This window comes from Papaver somniferum, chromosome 2 (genome assembly GCF_003573695.1).
Source record: "Papaver somniferum cultivar HN1 chromosome 2, ASM357369v1, whole genome shotgun sequence".
In the NCBI taxonomy this organism is placed as follows: Eukaryota; Viridiplantae; Streptophyta; class Magnoliopsida; order Ranunculales; family Papaveraceae; genus Papaver; species Papaver somniferum.
Window position 1 is genome coordinate 66,583,286 of NC_039359.1, and position 25,073 is coordinate 66,608,358.

At 34.3% G+C, this 25,073-nt stretch overlaps 3 protein-coding genes across 3 annotated transcripts; 1 reads left to right on the plus strand and 2 right to left on the minus strand.

Annotated features, from left to right (window-relative positions):
• Positions 1 to 13,817: 13,817 nt before the first annotated feature.
• On the minus strand, positions 13,818 to 17,175 carry LOC113347907 (IAA-amino acid hydrolase ILR1-like 4). The gene is made up of 5 exons (XM_026591594.1): positions 16,739 to 17,175; positions 16,515 to 16,640; positions 15,127 to 15,441; positions 14,654 to 14,782; positions 13,818 to 14,569 (listed from the first exon to the last, which is right to left on the minus strand). The coding sequence occupies exons 1-5, from the start codon at positions 17,096 to 17,098 to the stop codon at positions 14,159 to 14,161; spliced, it is 1,341 nt and encodes a 446-aa protein (XP_026447379.1). The 5' UTR covers positions 17,099 to 17,175; the 3' UTR covers positions 13,818 to 14,158.
• A 125-nt stretch (positions 17,176 to 17,300) lies between these two features.
• On the plus strand, positions 17,301 to 21,269 carry LOC113347908. Its single transcript, XM_026591596.1, has 8 exons — positions 17,301 to 17,451; positions 18,258 to 18,518; positions 19,462 to 19,540; positions 19,706 to 19,734; positions 20,067 to 20,160; positions 20,276 to 20,365; positions 20,470 to 20,647; positions 20,836 to 21,269. Exons 2-8 carry the CDS (start codon positions 18,262 to 18,264, stop codon positions 21,246 to 21,248), a joined length of 1,140 nt encoding a protein of 379 aa, XP_026447381.1. The 5' UTR covers positions 17,301 to 17,451; positions 18,258 to 18,261; the 3' UTR covers positions 21,249 to 21,269.
• Positions 21,270 to 21,436: 167 nt separating this feature from the next.
• LOC113347909 (purine permease 3-like) lies at positions 21,437 to 22,922 on the minus strand. The gene is made up of 2 exons (XM_026591597.1): positions 22,124 to 22,922; positions 21,437 to 22,032 (listed from the first exon to the last, which is right to left on the minus strand). The coding sequence occupies exons 1-2, from the start codon at positions 22,910 to 22,912 to the stop codon at positions 21,694 to 21,696; spliced, it is 1,128 nt and encodes a 375-aa protein (XP_026447382.1). The 5' UTR covers positions 22,913 to 22,922; the 3' UTR covers positions 21,437 to 21,693.
• Positions 22,923 to 25,073: the final 2,151 nt, after the last annotated feature.

The following is a 25,073-nucleotide window of genomic DNA, read 5'->3' on the forward strand; positions in this document are numbered from 1 at the left end:
AATTCATTCGACTTCCGAATATCTGTTGGATCCCAAATAAGAACCACCATGAGCCTTTGCATATAGGGCTTTGGAACCACCATGAGCCTCGGCATATAGAGCCTTGGCACTACTATATTCAGAGGTTTATATTGTTACTCGAATCTCTGAATATAGAGTGGCCCACAAATCAGATTTCAGAAGAAAAAAACTCCAATTTTCGAATTTTGTACTAGTTATTATCGGAAGACCAAGTAATTTATTTGACTTCCGAATATGTGTGGACTCCCAAATGAGAACCACCATGAGCCTTGGCATATAGGGCTTTGGAACCACCATGAGCCTCGACATATAGAGCCTTGGCACTACTACATTCGGATGTTTATATTTTTACTCGAACCTCCGAGTATAGAGTGGCCCAAAAATCAGATTTTGGAAAAAGACTCAAATTTTCGAATTTTGTACTAGTCATAATCGGAAGACCAAGTAATTCATTTGACTTCCGAATATGTGTTGGCTCCCAAATGAGAACCACCATGATCCTTGGAATATAGGGCTTTGGAACCACCATGAGCCTGGGCATATAGAGCCTTGGCACTACTATATTCGGAGGTTTATATTGTTACTCGAACCTCCGAATATAGAGTGGCCCAAAAATCAGATTTTGGAAAAAAAACTCAAACGAATTTTGTACTAGTCATAATCGGTAGTAAATTGTGTTGCGTTAACTTCCGAATATATTCGATTTTGAAATGTTCTACTTTCATAATCGGTAGTAAATGGTGTTCATTATCTACCGACTGTGATTAACTTTTAGTATAGAGAAATTGAATTTTTCGAATCAAGAATAATCGGTAGATAAAATAGATTGTTATCTACCGATTATGTTTCTGCTATTGTAAACCAAGAACATCAGCCATAATCGGTAGGTGTAATAGATTGTTACCTACTGATTATGTTTCTGCTACTGTAATTCAAAGAAAAATTTCGGATCAATTTTTTGATTTCAAGTAATCAAATCCTAATTTTGGATCACAACTAGTATCATTTATTCGTTTTGTTTGTTTAACTCCTTTTTTTTTTTGATGTTCTAAGTTTCAACTTTAAGGTTAATGAATTTTGGGTTTTAATTTTAAACAATCAATCATAAAATTTGTTTGATCGAAGATCTTTGGTTTCAATCAAAATTAAAACGATGAAAAAAAATTCAGTGGGTAGAAAAGAGAAGAAGAAAGGGAATGATATGATTATGAAAATAAAGGATATAGGTTTAGATTTAGTATAAAGGTGAAGGACAATATAGACAATTCTCTATTTTTTAAGACATCCCTTTACCCTCTTCAATAGTTGGGAATAAAAGAATGGCCCCTAATTCCTTTTGAGTGGCTCCTAAAAATGCAAGATTTTCTAGGGTTTAAGGGAACTTGAAAGTTCAATCTCCCTTCCCCTTTTCTCTGAATGGATTCAGAAAGTATGAATCTGGAAGAAAGGAATTGAAATCCTTTTTGATTCAACTTGAGAATGAGTATAGAATCCTTGATATGATTTGTTTAAAAAGGAGAGAATCAACATAGAAGATGTTTCTAGTTTCAATATGTCATGGAGGTGAAGAGGGATGTGAAACTTTTGTTATCAGCTGGGTTACAAGAGATGTTGGATTTCTTGTTGCAAACAAAACTAGTAGTAAAACACAAAGATGACCAAACTTGGAGTACAAAAACTCCATTCAAATGTTGGGATCCATTAAAACTCCGTATTAAACAAATTTGATACAAAAATCCTAAATTTTTAAATATTGGTACAAAAACCCCTAAACAAAATTTGGTTTCACCAAATTTGGTTTCATCTTATTTTTTCCTATTTTTTGTATCATGAAACCAAAATTTTTAATGATGAAACAGTAAGTTTACGACGAAACGAAATTTTGTTGGTACTATTTCCGGTTAGTGCTGGTGGTGGTTGGTGGTGGTGCTTTTTATGGTGATGGTAGTGCTAGTATTTATTGGTGGATGTGGTGTTGGTTGCTAGTAGTGGTAGTTGATGGTGGATATGGTGGTGGTGCTTGGTGATCGTAGTGGTTGGTGATGATAGTGCTAGTATATATTGATGGTGGACATGGTGGTGGTGGTTGGATATGTTGGTAATGGTTGGTTATGGTAGTGGTGGTGGTGGTTGGTGATGGTAGTGGTGGATATTGATACAAAAACCCCAAATATTCATAGTAGGAATTACCAATAGGTACTATTATAGTGATCTTAGTTAGTGGCAGGTCTACCCATTAAAGCCCCGTAACCGGAGGTCCACAATAAAAAGAAAAAAAGAAAAATGGAATCAATTTCTTATCACCTGGTCCTGTACACGTGCGGGACCAAAAATGTGTATTTCAAAAATTCTTAAAATAAACTTCACCTAACAAATAACATTTCCAGTTTTCTATATTCTCGATCAAAAAATTTCAGATCGGTTTTCTTCTCTCCTTTCTCTTTCTTTTGTTTCTGTTGGTGCTAGTGAATTTCGACGTAGGGTTTCTAAAGGTTGCGCTCTTTTTGCAGTTATGTTATCTAATCTTCTCTAACATGTTCGTTTTTGTTTTCTGTTATGCTTTCAACTGAATCATAAAAATTAGATCGATTTCATGATTTTGGTAACTCGATTTATAATGATGTTCTCTCTATTACAGATTTCTGGGGTTTACATTTTTTATATTTCTATTCATGAATTGCTTTTTTTTTTATAAATCTTCTTTGTGATTGTTCGATTTTATGTTAGATTATTATGCTTTCAGCTTAGTTTAACTTTTGATTTGGTAATTTTTTGTTTTGGTTTCTTTTTTTTTTCTCTCGAAAGCATCTTTGTTTAGTGTTTTAGATGGTATTATCCAGCAGTACATATATGACATACTGAAAAAAATAATTTTGAATTTGTTATATTTATAGTATTATCAAAAAAAATTTGATCCAGAAGTATATATATGCAATACTGAAATAAAACTGTTTTAATTCTGTCAAATTCATATATTCATTGCTTAATTTTTACATGCAGTTGATTTTTAGTTTATGAATCAGCAGTACATATATTGAATACTGAAAAACTGTTTTGATTCTGAATTCTGGCAGTACATATATGAAATACTGAATTAAATTGTTTCGATTCTTTTAAAAAAATTTGTCTTGGAGTTTATTTAGAATGTCATATATTTTCAGTTTATTTAAACTTTTTTTCCCAATCATTTAAATCTCAAATTTTTGCATTTAGTAAGTGATTTTCGTTATTGTTGATTTTAGTTTAGGTTTTCTTCTCGATTTGCATCTTAGATTGATCTTTGATCTAATATTTGTTGAAGATACATATTTCTTCTAATTTATAGATCTAAATTTGATTTTTTTTTTTAAGTTGATGAGGAATGTAAATATGATGAAGTAGATATACTACTTGATGAGAAGAGTCCTAAGGTAATTCCAAATTCATTATTAGAGTTTTATTTTGATTTTGGTTTTGAATTTTGGTATTATCCAACAGTACATATATGTCGTACTGAAAATAATATATTTGTTTTGTATCTATAATGGTTACGATATTTGTTTGGTTGAGGAGATTATCATAAATTTAGGCTAGGTAGTTCTGAATTTTTTGTTTCTGATTTTTTGTTTTAAGTTGATTCATATTTACTCAGTTGATATGGATATAATTCAATAGTACATATATGTTGTACTGCTTTTTCTACGTATTTAGTTCATCCACAGGGTTTGACATTTGTATTTAGTTAATACCGTCGTACCTAGTTTGAACATTGTTGTTATGTTTTATCATTATATATATATATATATATATATATCTATATTCGATCTTCATGCTTCATTAGTTGATTGTTTACTTAAATCTTATGAAATAGATCAAATCCATATGGATAATCTCGTTAGTTTATTTCATTTGTCACTAGGTTTGACTTCATTAGTTTCATTTTGTTGGTTTTAGGTTTGTTTCAGTTTAGATTTTTGTATGAACTAACAGTACGTATATGCAGTACCGACTGAACACCTAGTTTATTTTTTGAAAATATGATCACAAAGTGGATTTTTTTTTTTGATTGATATTCTTATTTTGTGTTTCTGATCCATTTCTTAATAAATTCATTCATGATACTTAGTTTCTGTGTTTTTAGTTTTGACATGATCCAACAGTACATATACGGAATACTGAAGAAAAAAATGCACAGCTACATAAGTACTTTTTTTCTTTTGCAATTTCTGATCTCCCAGATGTGATCTTATATGATATACTGCAATTCTTTCTTCCGGTACTGCTTGCATATGGATCACCATTCACAGGTGAGTAACTAACTAGTCATATACGTAGTTGGTGTTTTTATTCGTTATCTTATGAGTACTTGTACTAGAATTGATTTTATACAGTAATAAAAAATTGAATTCACCTAAGGAGGTTTGGATCCATATATATTCGTAGTCGTCCAACCTTGTAGGTAGACACTGTAGATGGTCAAAATGATATCATCAGAATATGTTTTTGGTGTAATTTCGTTGTGCAAACAAAATAAGGTCATGTTCTGCCTTAGGTATTCTTTTCTGTTAATAAATCTTTCTTGACAAAAACTGTCGATTGTACATACAGTGATGCACTCTGGAAAAATCAGTGCGTAAGCGCTATACTACAGAAAAACCATAGTGCATATATGATGTACTGTTGAAAAATCAGTATGTAAACGCTATACTATGTTATTTTCTCAGTGTATAAACGCTATTCTGGTTATATTATGCTAGAGTTATAGAGGAAAGCCAAATCAAAGAAGTACAACAAATATGTACTAGAACATATTCAGAAACTTAGTATGTTGGTTCGTTGATGCTAGGATGAATACATGGTTGCAAGTAGGAAAGCTCTTCTTGCAGAATTTTTTTTGCTGGATCAGGTTAGTGACGATAGATTGAGTAGGCATACTTTCCAATGTTAGTTCAGTAGCTAAGAAAATAGATACGGTTGTTTTCAAATTCTTACAATTGAGTGGGCACTATAAAATATTTATTTATTTGGGTTATGGCTTACGGGTGTTATGCTTACATTTTGCTGTGTGTTAACATGAATAATAGTGCTCCTGGCAACAGCCGACGTTGTTGTACCTACCATGCAGAAAGGAAACGAGATAGCTATAAGTCTACACCTCAAAGTATTTGAATGCACCAAATGGACTTATTTTTTTATGTAACATTTTGTTGTTTCAGTGTGTTTTTCTCTTTTAAGTCAACCTATCATTACTTAATATCAATGTAATAACATGTGGAAGTTATAATTCAGACTAAACATGTTGTAAGTTTGCATTTTCATCTTACGAAACATTTTATATGAAATGTATTTAGTTCATACAACTGTGTAAACATCGTAAAAAAGATGTACTTCAGAACAAACACGACGCATAAGAAAATAATTTATTCCAGAAATACCATGGTACATAAATGATGTACTAAAAAACATTCATTATACAGTTGTCAGAACTAAAAAACATCCATTATATAATTGTCAGAATCGTTCTCAATATTCATAAATCAATAATCTCTACATTCAATCCAACTAAAAAAAGAAATTACAATATGATTTCCTCTTTGAAGACTTTCACGAGGAATGTTAAGAATGTTGCAAAAATTATAGTATAATCGATTCAAATTTTTGTCAGTTATCCTATGGATTTAGATCATATTCATTCTTGTTTCATCCCAACTTCTGCCTATTCGTTGTTGGTTCTGGTTTTACAAAATGAAAATGCTCTAATCAAATATGTTTCTAATCTTCTACTGTATTGTTATACTGTCACCCCACAACCATAAACCCACTTCCACCAGATTCAAACCAAAACATAGCCTCCCAGCGCCACCACCTTCACTGCAAGTTAAAATTTTAAGTTTTTATTTCAGTATAACACATATGTACCCATGATTTATACCATCAAAATAAAAATGAACTATCATGTATGAAATGATGAACTATTTTAGTCAAAAGAAACTACTATTTTTTCCAGTACAACACATATGTATTGCTGATATATGTTGTCAAAAGCAAAAGAAACTATCATATAAGCACTGATGGATCAATAGGCCAAATGAACTTGGTGTTTACAGTACAACAGATATGTACAGCTAATTCACACAAGAAAAAACTAAAGAAAGTATCATATATATGCACCTACGACTCATCTTAATAAAAATAAACTAGGATTTTTTAGTGTAGCATATGTTAACTCCTGATTTATATTGTCAAAAGCAAAAGAAACTACCATATATGCACCAATGGGCGCTAAAATAACAAGGATTCTCTCAATACAACAAATAATACTGTTGATTTATATTGTTAAAAGAAAGAGAAACTATTACATATGTCTGGATGAATCATTTTAGTCAAAATCAACTAGGTTTTTACAGTATGACAGATGCATACTGCTAATTCGCACTATTAAAATCAAAAGAAAACTATTGTGTATGCATCGACAGATCATATGAGTCAAAATGAACCAGTTTTGTTTAGTACGTCATATATGTACTACCAATTTATACTGTCAAAAGCAAATTCATAGTGTCCAACACACATACTATCATATATGTACGAAAGTATAAAATTACTTATCTAATCAATATGGTGGTAATATGTTGCAAATTCGTAGTGCCTAAAACAGAGGGAATCATAAATGAAAGCTTAAAACTACTTAATTCATCAGTATGAGAGTGATGTACCGCAAATTCATAGTGTCTAAGGCAAAGATAAACATAAACGAAAGTATGTCATTGCTTAGTATTGAAGTTATGTACTACAAATTCATAATGGCTAAAACACATATAGACATAAACGAAGGACTAAAAATGCTTATTTCATCGGTATGGGAGATACGTACTAGTGGTTCGTTGTGACATAAACAGAAAATAACAAGCGACATAATGATTTCCAATGAAATAAATTGTTTTTCACTAGTATGTCAGATATGTACTGGAGGATCATTGTCTCAGATACAAAAATAACAAGTAGCATGTTACCTTCTCATGATCTTTGCAAGCATGAACTGTGTTTTCCACCGGTATGGGAGATATGTACTGGTGGATCATTGTTTCGAAAACAAAAATAACGAGCATCATGTACTTTCTCATGATTTTTTCAAGCATAAACTATGTTTTTCACCAGTATAGAAGATATGTACTGGTGAATCATTTTCATGGAAACAAAAATTAGAAACAGAACTGAAATAAAACACACTATAATACCTTCCTTCTTTGACTTTAGTACTCTTTTTTTTTTCTAGCTGATTTGGTTATTGGTGTTGGTGATTCTTCATAATCATCTTCTTCTGATACACGAGCAGTACTATCTCCCTCTGTTACTTCTTCTTCTTAAATCTTGTTACCAATTCGTCTTATTGTGATCATTTTCTTGATTTTTATTCGTCGTAGATCTGGAAAAAAAAATTGATTCAGTTTGAAAATCAGGATCTAGGTTTTGGTTTCTGTGTTTTGATTTCTTTTAAATTATAATTTTAGGTTTTTGATTTGTGATTATCCAATTGATTCACAAGAATTTCTGATGAGAGAATTTGATTTTTTTTGGTTTCTGGTTTTGGAGGTGGTGTGTGTAGGCAAAGTGAAAGAGAAACGAAATCGTGGAACAAGATTAGTTTTCTTCACACGCTTCATATTATGGGTAGATATGTCATTTACATATTTTAATTAATTTTGGACCTCCGGATAACTATAAAATCCGGTTGGACCCTATAAGAAATAAATATATGGTCTTTGGACCAAACAAGAAAGGTCCATATTCATATTATTTGGGGTTTTTGTGTTACTTTTGTTTGATGGGTTTTTTGTGGATGGATAGTGACACCTTTGGTGTTGTAACTCACGGCCTGAATTATTAATGAAAAGAAACCAGCAAGGAAAACCAATCTTCTTGAAAGGTAATTTTTCCCGGCTCATACATATGACTCGGAGTTATTTGAGTGGGGTTTATTTTGTAGCTGACTCGCAAGCGCATATCTGACTAGAATCTGACAAATTTGTAACTGTATTATTTTTATAATTTTTGAGTCAGATATAAAGAGTCGGATTCTGATGTAGTACATCTTTCTCTGTATAAAATCTTTATGTTGATCCATTGTTTTGTATCAACAATGATTGTTGATCCTTTTACAGCCGTATTAACTATGACTGTTGATCATTTGTGCGTGTATCAACTATAACAGTTGATCCAACGTTTCTTTTTAGCTTACTTGCTTTGCAAGCCTTTGTCTTTCCTAGTTTACGTCAATTTCCTTTTTCTTTTATGTTTAGTCGGTTCTTGTGAACCTATTTAAATGTTATGCCTTCTTGTTTAGAGGACATTTTATTATCAATATCATTATTATCAATTTGATTATCAATCTTTTAACCTTAGAATCTTGATCCTTGAATCAGTTTTCTAGTAAGTTTCTGATGAAACTTAAATATCCCTTTCAATTCTGTTCTGTGCTATACTAGTTTGTATCAGATACAGAGTTTTTAGATTTTTATCTAGAAACAGATCCTTTTCACAGCTTCCGCAAGAATTCAAAACCCTAAATTTTTCAGCAACAAACCTACCTTTTGTTACAATGGGAGACAAGTTAATGCAAACTGATATTGATGCCATTGTCACAGCATTTGAAGCCAAATTCAACAATAGGTTTGCAACCAAATTTGATGAACTTAAAACTTCCGTTAATTCTCTAGAAACCAAGCTTGAAACTAAGATCGATTCAGCTACAAGTACCCTTAAAACAAGACTTGATTTGCATGGAGAATGTCTAGACAAATTATGGAAACATACTGGTCTTGGTGACTTGGTGATGCCTAAGTTAACTGATGATGAGGAAGAAAGAGAAAATAAAACTGGAGAAAAGAAGATGATGAAACTCCAGAAGTTAAACCTTCTTTTACTCAGAATGATAATATTCCTGAGAATATCTCCCATAAATTTAACCGTAGAGAACCTTTAGAAGGTTATGTCAACAAAAATATGGTTACAGTTCCCCTCCATTATGATGAATATGACAAGGCCGAAGAAATCCAAGAGCAACAATGGATTGATGAAAAACGATTGAAAAATGGTGTGAATCCTTATGGAACTTTACCAGAATATAAGTTGAAGGCTGATATCCCTAATTTTCATGGTGGTTTACATATTGAAGAATTACTGGATTGGTTTTATGAAATAGATTCCTTTTTCAACTTCATGGAAGTTCCTGAATTTTCTCAAGTTAAGCTGGTAGCTTATAAGTTAAAAGGTGGAGCTGCAGTTTGGTGGGAAAAACTCGGTGAGGATCGGCGCAATGCTCATAAACCTCCCATACGTACATGGAACCGAATGAGAGAATTGTCAAAAGCTAAGTTTCTTCCTAAAGATTACATGCAACAACTTTTTATTAAGCTTCAGAACTGTCGACAAGGAGCCAGACTAGTTGAAGAATACGTTGCTGAGTTCTATGCTTTAGTTGCTCGTAACCAATTGAATGAAACTGGGGAGCAATTAGTTGCACGTTTTGTTGATGGTTTGAACAACTTAATTGAACAGGGCATGACACCATCTGTGTTTACAATGGTTGAAGGAATCCAACAAGCTATTAAAATTGAAAGGCGTGTCCTCAATACCTCTAGACAAACAACTCCACGCCAGGCTCGTTATCAACATTATTTTAAAGCTGTCAGACCATATAACTCTTCTTATAGTTACCAGGGTGAAAGAGGATCAACAGTAGTTGTTGATCTATATTCAAAAGGTTCAAAAGTCGTTGTTGATCCATATTCGAAAGGTTCAACTGTCTTTGTTGATCCACATGATAGAAGCATAAGCCAACCATATCAACAACAACAAACATCTGTTTCTTCAGAATTTGCTCCAATGATGAATATACCATCTGCTAAGCCATCTTAGGATGCTCCACAACGAGATGTTACTCGTAATACCAGAGGTAATCAATTTCAACAACAATTTCCTCCTTTACCTAAAACAACTAATCCTTATTCAAAGTTTCGAGGGGATAGATGTAATAAGTGAAACCAAACTGGTCACGCTTCTAGTGAGTGTCGCAAGTTTCATGCTTACATTAATGAAACTCAGAAAGAACAACTGGAAAAAGAAGCTCTTGGAGATGATGATTTACTTTACCTTCAGGAACATGAGACTTTTGATGCAGATTTTCTTGGCGTAATTCGACCAGTTTAAATTACTGAACCATGTCCTACTCAAAGACATAGTATTTTCAGATCTCATTGTCTTATTGAATAAAAGCTCTGCAACATGATCATTGACAGTGGCAGTACAAAGAACTATGTTTCTGCTAAATTAGTTGAGAAACTTGGGTTATCTGTTACTCTTCATCCAAAACCATATTCATTTGGTTGGATAAACATTTCATACACTCAGCAAATCACTCATCAATGTTTGGTGAAATTTTCTTTCCCTGGTTATTCTGATTATGCTTTGTGTGATGTTATCAACATGACTGCATCAAGTTTACTATTGGGAAGACCATGGCAGTATGATATTCGTGTTGTTCATAATTGCTATGAGAATAATTATTCCTTTATTCATGAAGTTTTTACCAAGGTTTTGTGGCCTTTACAATCTTCTTCTTCAATCAAGTAACCAGCAGATAAGAAGACTACTACATTAGTAGCTACCGTTGTTCATTCTTTGAACCCTCATTCTCTAAGTTCTCATGAAGTTACTAAGACAATGGTGGACATTCCAGACAAGGTACAACCTTTATTATCTTCTTTTAGTGACCTATTTCCTACTGAGTTACCAAATATTTTGTCTCCATTAAGATATCTACAACATCAGATAGACTTCATACCTGGAACTTCTATTCCTAATCAACCTCATTATAGGTTAAGTCCTAGAGAGCATGATATTTTAGAAGGTCAGGTTGATGATTTGTTACAAAAAGGTTTGATAAGACTTAGAAAAATTCCTTGTGCTAGTCCATCCTTTTTAGTAGACAAGAAGGATGGTGGATATCGTATGTGTATAGATTGTAGATCTTTAAACAGAGTTACTATACCATATAGGTTTCCCATACCAAGAATTGATGACATGATTGATATGCTTTCTGGTGCTAAAGTGTTTATTAAGCTTTATTTGCATAATGGATATCATCAAATACGAATCCATGAAGGTGATGAGTGGAAGACATCATTCAAGACAAAAGAAGGTTGATATGAATGGTTGGTAATGCCTTTTGGTTTATCTAATGCTCCTAGCACTTTTATGCGTCTCATGAATCAAGTTTTGCAACCTTTTCTTGGAAAATTTGTCATTGTTTATTTTGATGACATCTTAATCTTTAGCAACGGTGAAGAAGAACATCTTACACATTTATCTCAAGTTTTTAAAGCACTTCAAGACAATGTTTTGTATGTGAACTTAAAGAAGTGCACCTTCTTTACAAACAAAGTCACTTTCTTAAGCTATGTTGTTTCTGATATTGGTATTTCTATGGATGATTCTAAAGTTAAGGCAATTGTAGAATGGCCTACTCCAACATTTATACGTGAAGTAAGAAGTTTTCATGGGTTAGCCTCATTCTATAGAAGATTTGTGAGAAAATTTAGTACAATTGCAGCCGGTTTGACAGATTGTTTGAAGTGTGATACTTTTGAATGGACTGAAGAAGCAGATAAGAGCTTTAATCTTCTTAAGGAAAAATTGTGCAGTGCACCTGTTCTTGCCATGCCAAACTTTGATAAACCTTTTGAGATTCATTGTGATGCTTCTGTTGTTGGCATTGGTGTTGTGTTATCTCAAGAAGGACATCTAGTTGCATATTATAGTGAAAATAATTCAGATACAAAGAAGAAGTGGTCAACTTATGAGTTGGAATTAATTTATCTTGTTCAAGCTCTTAAGAATTGGCATTCTTATCTTATTCACAGTGAGTTTGTTGTTAACACTGATAATCAAGCTCTCAAGTTTTTAAAAACTTCAGCAAAGGTTAACAGGATGCATGATAGGTGGTTATCAACTATCAATCAATATACATTTTCCATTAAACATCAGAGTGGAAAACTTAATCAAGTTGCTGATGCTTTGAGTAAGAGAGCTCATCTTCTAGTTACTCTTAAACATGAGAGTTTAGCTTTTGATTTCTTGAAAGATCTTTATGGTGAAGACAAAGAGTTTAAGAATTTATGGGAAAAGTGTGGGTCTTCAACATGCAGTGTTGATGATTATCTTATTCAAAATGGATTTCTTTTTAAAGGGAATCGTTTGTGTATTCCACATTGTTCTTTACGTCTTCATCTTATTCAAGAATTACATGGAAGTGGGCTTGGTGGACATTTTGGAAAATATAAAACCATTGCTTTGGTTGAAGAACGTTGTTTCTGGACTTCTCTCAAACGTGATGTTCAAAGGTACGTACACAAATGCATGATTTGCAGCAGTCTAAACGAAATATTCAAAATACAGGTTTATATACTCCACTTCCAATTCCCGATGCTCCTTGGGTGGATATTAGCATGGATTTTGTGCTTGGATTACCACGTACTGTCAGGGGGAATGATTCTATTTTAGTAGTTATTGATCGTTATTCAAAAATCGCTCAATTTATAGCCTGCAAGAAAACTACAGATGCCTCCAATGTTGCTTATTTATTTTTCAAAGAGGTGGTACGTCTGCATGGAGTTCCCAAAACAATCACTTCTGATAGAGATACTAAATTTTTGAGCTATTTCTGGAAGTCTTCATGGATGCGTTTGGGAACTAAACTTCAGTATAGCAGAACTGCTCATCCTCAAACAGATGGGAAAACTGAAGTGGTTAATCGATCTTTAGGAAATCTGATTAGAGCCAAAGTTATTGGAGGAAAAGAGAAGCAATGGGATAATTTTCTTCCCAATATGGAATTTGCTTATAATACTTCAATCAATCGATCCATAGGTAAGACACCTTTTGAGATTGTTTACTCTAAAGTTTCTAATCATATTTTGGATTTGGTGGTGCTTCCCAAGTTGGGAAAATCAAATGCTAAGGCAGACAATTTTGTTGAAAAAGCTTCAATCATACATCAAGAAGTAAAAACAAAGCTTGCAGCTTCTAATAACAAGTACAAGGAGGATGCAAATCAGCATAGAAAACTTAAAACTTTTGAAGAAGAAGAGTTGGTTATGATTCATCTTAGAAAAGAAAGATTTCCTACTGGTACTTACAATAAGACCAAGATGAAGAAATATGGACCATTCAAGATTTTGAAAAAAACCAGTGATAATGCATATGTTATTGGTCTTCCATCGAATTAGAACATCTTTAATATCTTCAATGTTCAAGAAATATTTACTTTTCATGGAGAGAATGAAGTTCTTTCTACTCATTAACTCGTGGGCGAGTTTCTTTCAAGAAGGGGGGACTGATGTAGTACATCTTTCTCTGTATCAACTCTTTATGTTGATCCATTGTTTTGTATCAACAATGATTGTTGATCCTTTTACAGCCGTATCAACTATGACTGTTGATCCTTTGTGCGCGTATCAAGTATAACAGTTGATCCAACGTTTCTGTTTAGCTTACTTGCTTTGCAAGCCTTTGTCTTTCCTAGTTTACGTCAATTTTCTTTTTCTTTTCTGTTTAGTCGGTTCTTGTGAACCTATTTAAAGGCTATGCCTTCTTGTTTAGAGGATATCTTTATCAATCTTTTAACCTTAGAATCTTGATCGTTGAATCAATTTTCTATTAAATTTCTGACAAAACTTAAATATCCCTTTCAATCCTGTTCTGTGATATACTAGATTCAAAAATAAAAAAATAAAAAAAAAAGAAAAAAAAAACGGTCAGATTCAAACGAGTGAGAATAAACAAACAACTTGTAAGTGTAGCATCACGCTGGTATCCTCTCAAATCTCAATACTCATAACATTGTCATTTAACACATGGACACGAGTTTGTAAGGAAAGCAAAGAGATTAAAAGAATGGGTGGTCCATGACCATGATATTTACAAGCAATTTAGCTGCTGAAAACATTTGCAGCATGGAAACAAGTGGGAATGAAACAAGCGATTAGTTTTGTGAGCAAGGTCCTCCACTAGTTCTGTTGGCTCTTCTTCATTGTTCTCAAAATAGTGCTATTCTTATTCTAGAAAAGAATCCTACATACAGTAATTACGAAAAGAGTCCTTACAATTCATTGCGGACATTTCTTTTCAAGAGATGAGATAACACTTCGAATTCAAGTAGATACCTAGTAGCCAATGGCAATGATGCATGCAATGCTGCACCGTAAGGAAGTACATCTTCATTGACAGTGAAGTAAGGGGAATGAGCCGTCTCAAATTTTCCAAGCGATTCGTTCTTCATCCCGAGAAAGAAAAAGTATCCAGGAATCTGCTCGGAGAAAAATGAAAAATCTTCTGATCCCATTATTGTTTTCATGTCTTCCACTTTTCGGGTACCTAACATGTCTCCTGCTACATTTATGAAATGCTGATGCAGCGCTTCATTGTTATAAGTTACAGGGTAAAGCTTATCATCTGCGAAGAAGTCGACACTAGCATTGCATCTGTTGACTGCAGCTTGTGTTACGATGACCTATAATATTCACGGTGGAAGAGAATCAATCCCCAATCAATGATAAAAAGTTAAGAACATTGACAAGTTTAAAGCAATATATACCTCTTCGATCCGATGCATGAGCTTCACAAGGCTTTCCTTCGAAAGGGCTCTAAAAGTACCTCCAATGGTGATTGAATCTGGAATAACATTGAATGCCCCACCGCCGTGGAATTTTGCAACTGTTACTACCTGTAAAATGGGTCTTAATTTCTTTCATGAAGAATATACAACATGGAACAGATCATCACAATACAGTGCAAGATGACTCCTGAGTACAAAATACATATGTACCCAAATTAAGGTCTTTGATAGTTTCCCAGTTATTGGATTTTGTCATTTGTCAAGAGCCAAAGATAGCTCAATTGACTCCAAATTTGATATGACAAGTCACAAGAGAGAACTTTAATGGATACGGTATATCCGTGTATAGATTCAATGTCGACATAAGAGATCTTGAATAGTTTGAAGATAAGTCTAATAAGAATCTTACATTTAAGACCTATCATGCAAAAAACACTGAAAGATGTAAGTACCTGTGAGTCTAGAGGATCAGCTTCACGTGAAACAAGATGTTGCAAGCTAAGGATTATATTCGATGCAGCTAATATTGGGTCGACCGTATGCTGTGGGATTGCTGCATGACCCCCCTTTCCACTAATCACTGCCTCAAAAATGCCGCACCCAGCTAGGATAGGGCCAGGTCTGGAGGATACAGAGCCAGCATGTGTCCTAGCAGTCACATGCAATGCAAAGATAGCATCGACGTTCTCCAACGCACCAGCTTCTATCATTCTCTTTGAACCCCCTCCTCCTTCTTCGGCAGGTTGAAAAATTAAGGCAATGGTTCCCTGTCAGAAGAACATTTTTGTTAACATAAACCAATCGAGTCAACTGAAACTAAATCTTCAATGCCATTCTCTTATTAACGAGTTTGAATAGTTCAAAGCTGATGCAGAAATCTTTTAAACACTTGAATGCAAAGGCCACCTGTTGAAGACAACCAAAAACCTTACAACTATGGTAACTCTACAGTCGAAGTCAAAGTACTCTCTTTTTTTTTTTGGTTCAAGTCCAGATTCATTAAAAAGCAAAAGTATTTACAAACAAAGCGGCACCTATCCACAAACCAGAATGTGCCCTTAAAGACAAAAATACATTACTTAAAACGAAAATAAATGTTGTCCGGCCATACTACCTATACTGAGAGAGCAGCCTCTCTTTGCCATTTCATCGGCTGAGAACTTAGTTTCTCTATAAGTATGCTCGAAATGAACAGACTCAAATCTTGCCTTGGCTGCAAGCCGTCCCTGTCTAACTACCCATGGCAGTGAATCACCGAGAAGGCTTGGACAGAATTTTGGTTTTTTAAGATTAGGGCTATGAAAAATAGGCATTCTACATTAGTTTCCTAACCACCCAAGAAGTCAAAGTACTCCATACAGGGTAAATCTGTAGGTAAACATCTTGGTTTCTTAAGATTAGGGCTCCGAAAAATAGGCATTCTACATAAATTTCCTAACAAAAAAAAGAAGATTTCTTATGAAGTTAACCAACAAACAACCTCAAATAGTAAGTAAAGCTCCACTTCTTTTGAGAGCTGCTAAAGTTTTAAAGGAAACCAATTCAACGTTTCACAGTTCCACAGTATGATACTGCAGCTAAAATCACTATAATCATAGCGCGAAGGCCTAAAGGTAGACAAATTGGGTCATCATACCTACAAACTGACAGTGTAAGCTATGTTCTCTTTCAGTCAATCCCTAAACAGAATTCCGCAATTCTACCTTGGAAGCACCATAGAATAAAAACATGATATTCTCATCTACGGATAACAAAGATGCTATTGTAACTACACTAATTGATCAATCAATAGCTCAAGAAACCAACACATTTCTACCATAAAAAAAAGCAGCTAATGTACCTTCAACTCTTGGCGATGATCTTGAAGGATTTTTGCTGCACCAAGGAGCATTGCAACATGAGCATCATGCCCACAAGCGTGCATCTTCCCAGGAACTTTACTTTTATGTTCCCACTCCACCATCTCCTGTAATAACAACCCCAATTACACCAAAATCTCATATACATAATAACCAAATAAAAAACAAACAAAAAAGAAATTGTAATCAAAATCAAAACCCCAACCTGCATAGGAAGAGCATCCATATCAGCTCTTAAAGCAACAAAAGGTGGTTCAACACTTCCAACATAACCTATAACACCAGTAACAGCAATTGGATATTTATAAACAATACCCATTTTATCCAGCTCTTCTCTAATCAACTTAGTTGTTTCAAATTCTTCAAATCCAAGTTCTGGGTTCTCATGAATTTTCCTTCTAACATCAACCATCCATTTAGCAAGCTCTGGTTTCTTAGCATAGTTTAAGAAATTGGTTGGAATATCTGCTAATTCAGCTGAACTCAGTCTCAGTGAATAAATGGATATTGGCGGCCAAAAAAGAGTAAAAACCAAAATCACAGACACAAATTTGAAGAAACCCATTGAAAAGTCTCTGCAAATTAAGGTTTTGAAACAGCTAGAATTGAATCATTGAAGTGAACCTATCAACCTAATAGTGGGAAGAGTGTGAGTGACTGTGTGATGTAATGTTGTGGGACCCACTTTAAGAGTTTTTGTTTTGAATCGGATATGGGTCTTAATCCAAACGGGTTGTTCTTTTTCTTTTGACCCTTTCTATCGGCCATTGAAAAGACCAAATTGAAGCAGAGAAAGAAATGATCTTCTGATTGGGGTTTTCTAGGGGTTTAAGGTATACTGCATAGTAAGTCTTTCATCACCATCGCCATCAATACCACATGCTAGACTAGAAGATCCTCACTACTGCCGCCATCTTGGTAATTTTCAATACCTACTTCACTTATTTGACTGTAAGTTCTTAGTTTAAGTTTTAGCTTTCAATTCAAATTCTCTACACTTAATAGTTTATTACAAAATTGGTTATGTTAGTTTTGTGTAATTGACAAAATCTTATATTTATACATTTTTTTTTAAGTTTCTCAATGACATCAATGGTGTAAAAGAGTCACCATTGTTTATATGTGAAGAATAGTTACAACGTTTTGTACACACAACATGTTTGATTAAATTCCTCTGGAAGTTTTGTTTTTTTCCTTTTCATGGATCTGTGTTCATATACACGGGTGGTAATAATTTTGTTAACTCATGCTGATTTTGTTAGAAAGGAGTCACATTTACTTATTCTCTCGTAAACTATAATCAACTGAAGATGAAGGATTTTCTGATATTGCAATCAGTTTAGTGAAACAAGAGATTTTGTTAATTATGTATACAACATTCAGGGGATTGAGTTGAAGAAAAGAAAAATGAGATGAGTTCTTAAAGAACAGTGGTCAATGGACAGAGGTTTGAACTGAGAGGTTCTGCAGAGTGTCATAGTTTTGCAAAAATGGGAAATATGTATGAAAAAACTAAAGTTTGCCAACGTGCAATGCACGTCCACTCTACTTGTCTCTTTAATTTGAGTTATGAGTTTAACATTTGCAGAGGTGGAGAGTCTCCCACCTCTGCGAAGTTAGTAGAAAAAATCTACAACTTTAATGAGGAGAGCCATGCTTCTTCATCTTTGTTTCATGTTTTTTATCTTAAACGTTTAACATTTTGTTTTTTTTTTTCTTTTAAGTTTGATGGACTCAGAAAGTGTGAATTTGGAAGAAAGACTGAAATCATTTTTGATTCAACTGCAAAATGAGTTTAGAATCCTTGATAGGATTGTTTACAAAGGAAAGAATCAGCATAGAAGATGTTTCTACTTTCAATATATCATGAAAGTGAGGAGGGATGTGAAACTTCTGTTATCAGCTGGGTTACAAGAGATGTTGGATTTCTTGTTTCAAATTATTAATGAAAAGAAACCTACGAGGACAGTCAATCTTCTTGAAAGGTAATTTCTCTTTTTTCTTGATTAACAGATTAATCTTAACAAGGTCAGCTATTAGCTTTATCACTTTGCAAAAAACCAACTGCATCTACCCTTCCCATCCTTCAATTTGACGAAATGGAAGTATAATAGCAAGAAAGATCCTAATTGTAACTCTTTATGATGAAAACAACCAAGAAAATTGCATTATTTAGGTACATGAGTGAATAAATTGTTGTATGGCGTGTTATTGACTTATAGACCACCACCAATGCACGCAATGATATTACTGTAGTAAGCATTAGGCTATTTCAGAAGGTGATCCAAAGAGAACCCAGTGAATTGATACACTTTATCACATAGGTAATGGTAGTTTGATACGGGGAGAAGCTTAAAGATACTAAGAGGGGTGTAAAAGCACCTTTTCTGAGTGTCCAAGGATATCTGTAGTTCTGTACGGTCACAAATGTAGAAGAATGCCAGATACAAACCCAATTTAGATCTGGAAAACAGTTCTAATTAGATATGCAATCATAACATGTATCACACAAGTTTAAGGAAGACTAAAGGTATTACACTTGTGTGCTCCTAATGTTAATCAACTTTCAACCAAGAGTGATGCTTCCATCGGAAGGAACCGGGAAATTTTCAAGAATTAATTAGCATGTGTCAAGAGATAGACTATGTAAATATCACTTGAAACAGTCTCTGGAAAATGGATGTTGATGTTCATGACCTGAGTTCGAAAACTCTTAGACTCAGGGTCATGAATGTCATGACGGGATAGTTTGAGCTTATCCATGTGTTTAGGTACTGTCTGAGTTGGAATTCTCTTTCTGGAAAATCCTGACTGCATCCTAATTCCTACTAACAAATCTGAACAAAATAGTTTCTTAGGTTTATGTGTGTCCGTGTCTTTATGTTTTCATCAATTTTATTGGACCTGCTTGTTGCTGTGATCTTTCAGTTTAAAGAGGAGAAAATGTAACACTGAAAAGTATAATTACCAAGAGCGGCTTTTGGGAGTTGCACGTTTATTATCGCAGGTGGATTCTTGTTGATTTTCTTTTTTTGATTGTATTTGGTACTTCTGTCTTACATTGTCATTGGTCTCTTCTGTGTGGACTTTTTTCCGTGAAGCTTTCCACTTGTTCTGTGAATATGCATATATCTAGCTATCATATCCTGATAGTATCTCTTAACTATGGCAGATGGTTGAACCTATGGTGAAGGCAGCTATGTATCCTTTGGCTTGTAAAAATGTTTGGCTAATTTGGTTTTATTTGATTTTGAGACGTTATGTTGATTTATCGTATTACATCTAAATTCGGGTACTCTGTACATTTGTCAGGTTTTCTTCCTTCCTATGGGGAAGAAACTATGTACTGCAATAAACCAAGCTTTAAGTAGAACCCAACCAAACTTTGTGGTAAAGTTATATTTTCAAAATTAGAACTTCTCCACCTCATAGGATTTCAGCTGTATTCTATATAAAAAGCACTAAATTTTCAGTTTGTTGGTGTGCAAATGAGTCATCAAATTACACAGCAGTGTTCCTTAACTGTTTTATAGTGAGATATCATCCTTACTTGCTCGATCTTTTTTCATGGGATTCTCTGTGACAATTCTGGCTATACTTGGACGTCTGCGGGTTCTAGTTCAGCAAGTAAGTACAACACCCAATCTATATAGCATCATTGGTGCAGTTTTATTTCGAGTAAGTACAATACCCAATCTCGATCTTTTGCATTGATGCTTGCTTTCTGCTTCATTGTCGACAGATACTACTTGATGTCGTTTCGGTTTACAACATGATTTCATCTATATCTCAAAGGGAGCACTCTGTAAAACTAAATCGGCAAGGAATTGAGGTATCTTTACCTTATCCATCGACTGAACCCTCTAGGTTAACAAATTGCACTCTGTTCCCCTGGGGATTTTATCAATGTTATAATGTTTATTTCTACTCGTGCAGGTCATCAGGGAGTACTATCCCTCGAATGATGTAGTTGTAACATTGGAGTGTGTATGGGAAAAAGATAAGTTTGTTTTGCTTGAGAAAGTGAATAAAATTGAGATCAAGAAGCGAGAATCAGATCTGCAATCATCAAATATAAAATATCAGACTGTAGAAGCATTCCTAGGACTTGGAGGTGAGAAACTTAAACTTTGATCTGGCGGAGTTTGTTTTACCACCTCTTTTCTGTTTATTGTATAGGAATGGTTCTGCTATATGCTTTTCTGTGTTGTGCTATCCTTTTGCTAACGGAAATAAGTAGGTGCTCGTGGTCCTACTGATCCTTTCTAGGCCCTTTAACCGTCATTTTTGTTGCATGTGTAGATGATGAACCTGGTTACAAGAAGATGGACACAGATAACTCCATTGAAGAGCACCCAGATCCTATAAACATTTATGGACTCGGAGTTGGTGAATCTGCAGAACAACCCATGAATATCAGTATGAGCGCAAAAGTTGAACACCAAGAGTCTATCATAGATGAAGGCAATGAAAGTAACGAAAACTCATTTGACAAGAGTTCAAGCATTGATAAAGACGAAGTTGCTAGTCCAAGTCCAAAATCTCCAAAACCTCAAGTAGAATTGAAGAGAAAGGTAGCATTTATCTCGATTGGAAAACCGAAAGCACCCCAAACAAGTGAAAGCAGCTTACTTAATACTGTGCCAACTAGTGAAGAAAAAGATCCATTTTTCAGCCTGCTCACTGGTGGTAGTGTAAAGGATACACTTTTCTAAATTTAGCAGGATGTTTGAGCATGATTTTTTGGGTTTGCCAAGTCCATTCTGCTTGCAGTCACCTAGTTAATATGCGTTCTTATTTATCGAAAATTTTCATCCTCTTTTTTTTTCATAATTTTTATTATGCCCTTGATTATCGGAATGTTTGAGAACACAACTTGGTAGGTAGCTAATTGCCCGCGATGTGGTGTGCTTATTGATCATAAAGCCATTTAATACTAACTTATATTACATTTATTTCTGGAAACGTGTTACTTTCACTTTTTCAATTTGACCCATTCTTGGACTAAAATGAAAAAAATGAAAGTAGCACTTTTCTAGTAACGGAGGGAGTATTAATCATCTTGCATGACATTAAAGCCAAGAGAAAAAACATACAAAAATATGTTCCATATGCAGTGTACAGTTTATGCTTCTGCCTGATCATCTAATCATTTAGGCTTCATTTTTTTGCTTTATAATATTTCTCAGGAGTTTCTCTATCGACAACCTTCTGCAGCATCTTGTATTCTCCATAGAAGTAAGAACAGAAACCCCAAAGACATAACGCCAACGCCATTCCTTTTAATCCTGTGAACTTCTCGTGGTAAAATATGACGGCTGCAACTTGTGTGAATGGGATGAGGACTGATGTGAATATACCATTGAAAAGAGCACTCGTGTATAGAATCACACCAAGGACTCCCATGGTCATCAATTGAAATGTAAATGCTGTGAAAAACAATATGATATAGTACTTGGTCTTCCCAAGTTCGTACTCATTTGCTTCTCTATGTATAGCCTGTGAAATGAATCAGAATGTTATATCTATATTAACTTGCAAAAAACGGCATATAGAAATGAAAGAAAATCACGACCCAAGTACTCGGTACCTGAAAGTCCTTGTTTATTAGCACCCCGATGATGTTCAAGGCATTTGCAGATATGGCAAGAGTGATTTGGAACTGCAACAAACTAGAATAAGTAATACTTCTGGTTGCTTTACTGAAAGCAATTTCAATCATAGGCATGATTAGGCCACTTAAAGCAGCAGAACCCAACGTCATAACAAACCCTATCAAGTACTGAGCTTTTGATACCCCAACTGGTCGATCACCGTTGCTGTTAATACCCAGTAAGACCGATCCAAGTGTCATTATAACTATTGCATTTATAATAAATGCTGTAAATTTTTGTTTCACAATCAACCATGCAAAGAAAGCACTGAAACATAGTTGTGTTGCACAAAGAATAGATGAAGTTGATACAGGAATATAAGATAACCCCAAGGCATACATGAAATTAACAACACCATACAGAAATCCGATTGCAGCACTCGAAAGAAACAACTTTTGTTCCATAAAGAAAGACGATACGTGATCATTGTTTCGTGATGCGAATAATTCAGACCGAATGTAGAGAAAAATGAGAGGAAGTATGAGAACTGGAAAACCAGCTGTTTGAATCCAACTGCTAAGCCATTTACGATCGCCGCCGTGAAGAAAGTATAGTCTCAGTAAGAGAGGACTTCCTATTACACCACAAAAAACTATGGCACAATTAATACAAGTTAATAGCCAGTTTTTGTGTTTGGTTGGTGGTTCTGTATGTAGTTTTGATTTGCAATTCTCGGTTGCTCCTAGATTTTCTAGTGTTTCAAGGTTCATCTCGGATGTAGCCATTGAAATGATGACTAACTGCACAAAGAGAGGGTTGCAAAGAAGTACAGGTGTGAAGGTGCGGTATATATATACTGCCTAGAATGGTGAAAGATGAGTAGTAGTATCCTCCTGAGGCTGAGTCTTATGGAGACTCGGGATGTGCCTTCAAGTCGAGCTCCCCTTCAGCTTGAAAGTAGGCTAAGCGGTTTTCAAGCTTGCTAAGAAGTACCAAATTGCTTGGGATGTACCAAAATACATATAGGACAAAATAGTAATTGTCTTGAATTGGTAGGATATTATTGTAATAATATATGCCGATACCAAATGTCAATAACAGTGTAGTATAACCGCATAGTTATTAGGTGACAATATTTTCGTTCTCAAGCCCACAATTAATTTTGTATACCGTGACACCCATAATTATATGAAATTATTATATGAATCAATACATAACTGGTTACGCATACTATCTTTTCAGGCATAACTCGTTATGCATACTATCTTTTTCAGGGGTATAATTGGCAGCGCAACTTGGACATAACATATCTAAAAATCCGCGCCTTAAAATTTTACAAATTTTATATCGTTGGAAATCTTTTTAAAAGAGCTACGCAACGAGTACAAACAAGAATATCAAATTTTTGTTTTTAACGAAAAAAATCGGAGGTGATCCTCATTTTAGGGAAATTTTTTGAAAACTTGATACTTAACCATTATGCAGTCACCAAAAACGATGCATAACACATTCTGCAGACGCATAACGAATTATGCAACCATTTTTTCGTCTGCATAACAAGTTATACATCTATAACAAGTTATGTAACCATTGTTTTGGTTGATTTTAGCCGTACATATAAAAAATTGATGCATAATGCAGTATGCATCCATATTTACGGATGCATATCAGGTTATGCATCTATTTTCTCGATGCATAATGCATTATGTAGCCATATTTTCGGACGCATAATAGGTTATGCAGGTTTTCTGGACTGCATAACAAGTTATGCAACAAATTTTGTAGATGCATAACAGGTTATGCATCCATTTTCACGAATGCATAACATGTTATGCAGACAGTTTCTCAACTGAATGACATGTTATGCAGTCATAACCACATCATCATTTTCTTTCATGTTTCATTAACTCCCACGCAAACCATTATCTTTCAGTTATTCGGGGGCTCTTGGTCAAAATCATGTATTTACACCATCATCTTCTTTCATGTATTTACACCATCATCTGCAATTAAACCTGCATAACAGGTTATGCAGGTTTTCTGGACTGCATAACAAGTTATGCAACAAATTTTGTAGATGCATAATAGGTTATGCATCTATTTTCACGAATGCATAACATGTTATGCAGACAGTTTCTCGACTGAATGACATGTTATGCAGTCATAACCACATCATCATCTTCTTTCATGTTTCATTAACTCCCACAAACCATTATCTTTCAGTTATTCGGGGGCTCTTGGTCAAAATCATGTATTTACACCATCATCTTCTTTCATGTATTTACACCATCATCTGCAATTAAACCTTCTTCACAACTCATCCAGTATTGCTTACTCCAACTCAATTCACGGCTGAGAGTTTCATAAAAATCTGAAATTCATTTCAAAATCTTCATTGAAAACAAGTTTTGATCATAAATCTATGATGACCAAACCGTGTTCTACAAACCCATTTAGGGATTTTTGCTGCTACCATTAATAACAGTAGTGAATTTAAATTGTAATGAAGAGAATCGGTAGTAAGAGTGTTCGTCGTTAATTCGAAGAAGAAGACGATTTGGTGCTGCTGTTGAGATCAATCGAATTTAGGCATGAATTTGTTCTCGAAATCAGTCGAATCTCTCCCTTTTTCTGAGATCTAGGTATAGTGGAGAAGAAGAAGAAAAAAAGACGAAGAAGAAGAAGAAAATAAAAAGACAGAAACAGAATTTTATATATTTTGGGTTTGAGAATAATTTTCTTCCAAAATTTGGGTGCGCGCCTGTAATTTTGGGAGCGTGGGTTTCACAGTAGAAACATCATGGAAAATGGGTCTCCCTGTAGTTTTCACATGTTTTATTTGATAGAAATGGCCCAGGAATTTAATCAGATGGAATCGACCCAATTATTGAAAAAGTTGATTCTTGAAATCAAGAATCGGATTTTCGATTGAATTGAAAATAATAA

Excerpts from the sequence above, each read along its gene's own strand:
- LOC113347907 (XM_026591594.1), bottom strand. The coding sequence starts at position 17,098 with ATGGGTTTCTTCAAATTTGTGTCTGTGATTTTGGTTTTTACTCTTTTT. Across the intron at positions 15,442-16,514 it reads ATCATCGCCAAGAGTTGAAG|GGAACCATTGCCTTAATTTT; the intron begins GTACATTAGCTG and ends TTCTTCTGACAG. Across the intron at positions 14,570-14,653 it reads TCATGCATCGGATCGAAGAG|GTCATCGTAACACAAGCTGC; the intron begins GTATATATTGCT and ends TGAATATTATAG.
- LOC113347908 (XM_026591596.1), top strand. The coding sequence starts at position 18,262 with ATGGACTCAGAAAGTGTGAATTTGGAAGAAAGACTGAAATCATTTTTG. Across the intron at positions 19,541-19,705 it reads TTGCACGTTTATTATCGCAG|ATGGTTGAACCTATGGTGAA; the intron begins GTGGATTCTTGT and ends TAACTATGGCAG. Across the intron at positions 20,366-20,469 it reads TAAATCGGCAAGGAATTGAG|GTCATCAGGGAGTACTATCC; the intron begins GTATCTTTACCT and ends CTACTCGTGCAG.
- LOC113347909 (XM_026591597.1), bottom strand. The coding sequence starts at position 22,912 with ATGGCTACATCCGAGATGAACCTTGAAACACTAGAAAATCTAGGAGCA. Across the intron at positions 22,033-22,123 it reads TAATAAACAAGGACTTTCAG|GCTATACATAGAGAAGCAAA; the intron begins GTACCGAGTACT and ends TTCATTTCACAG.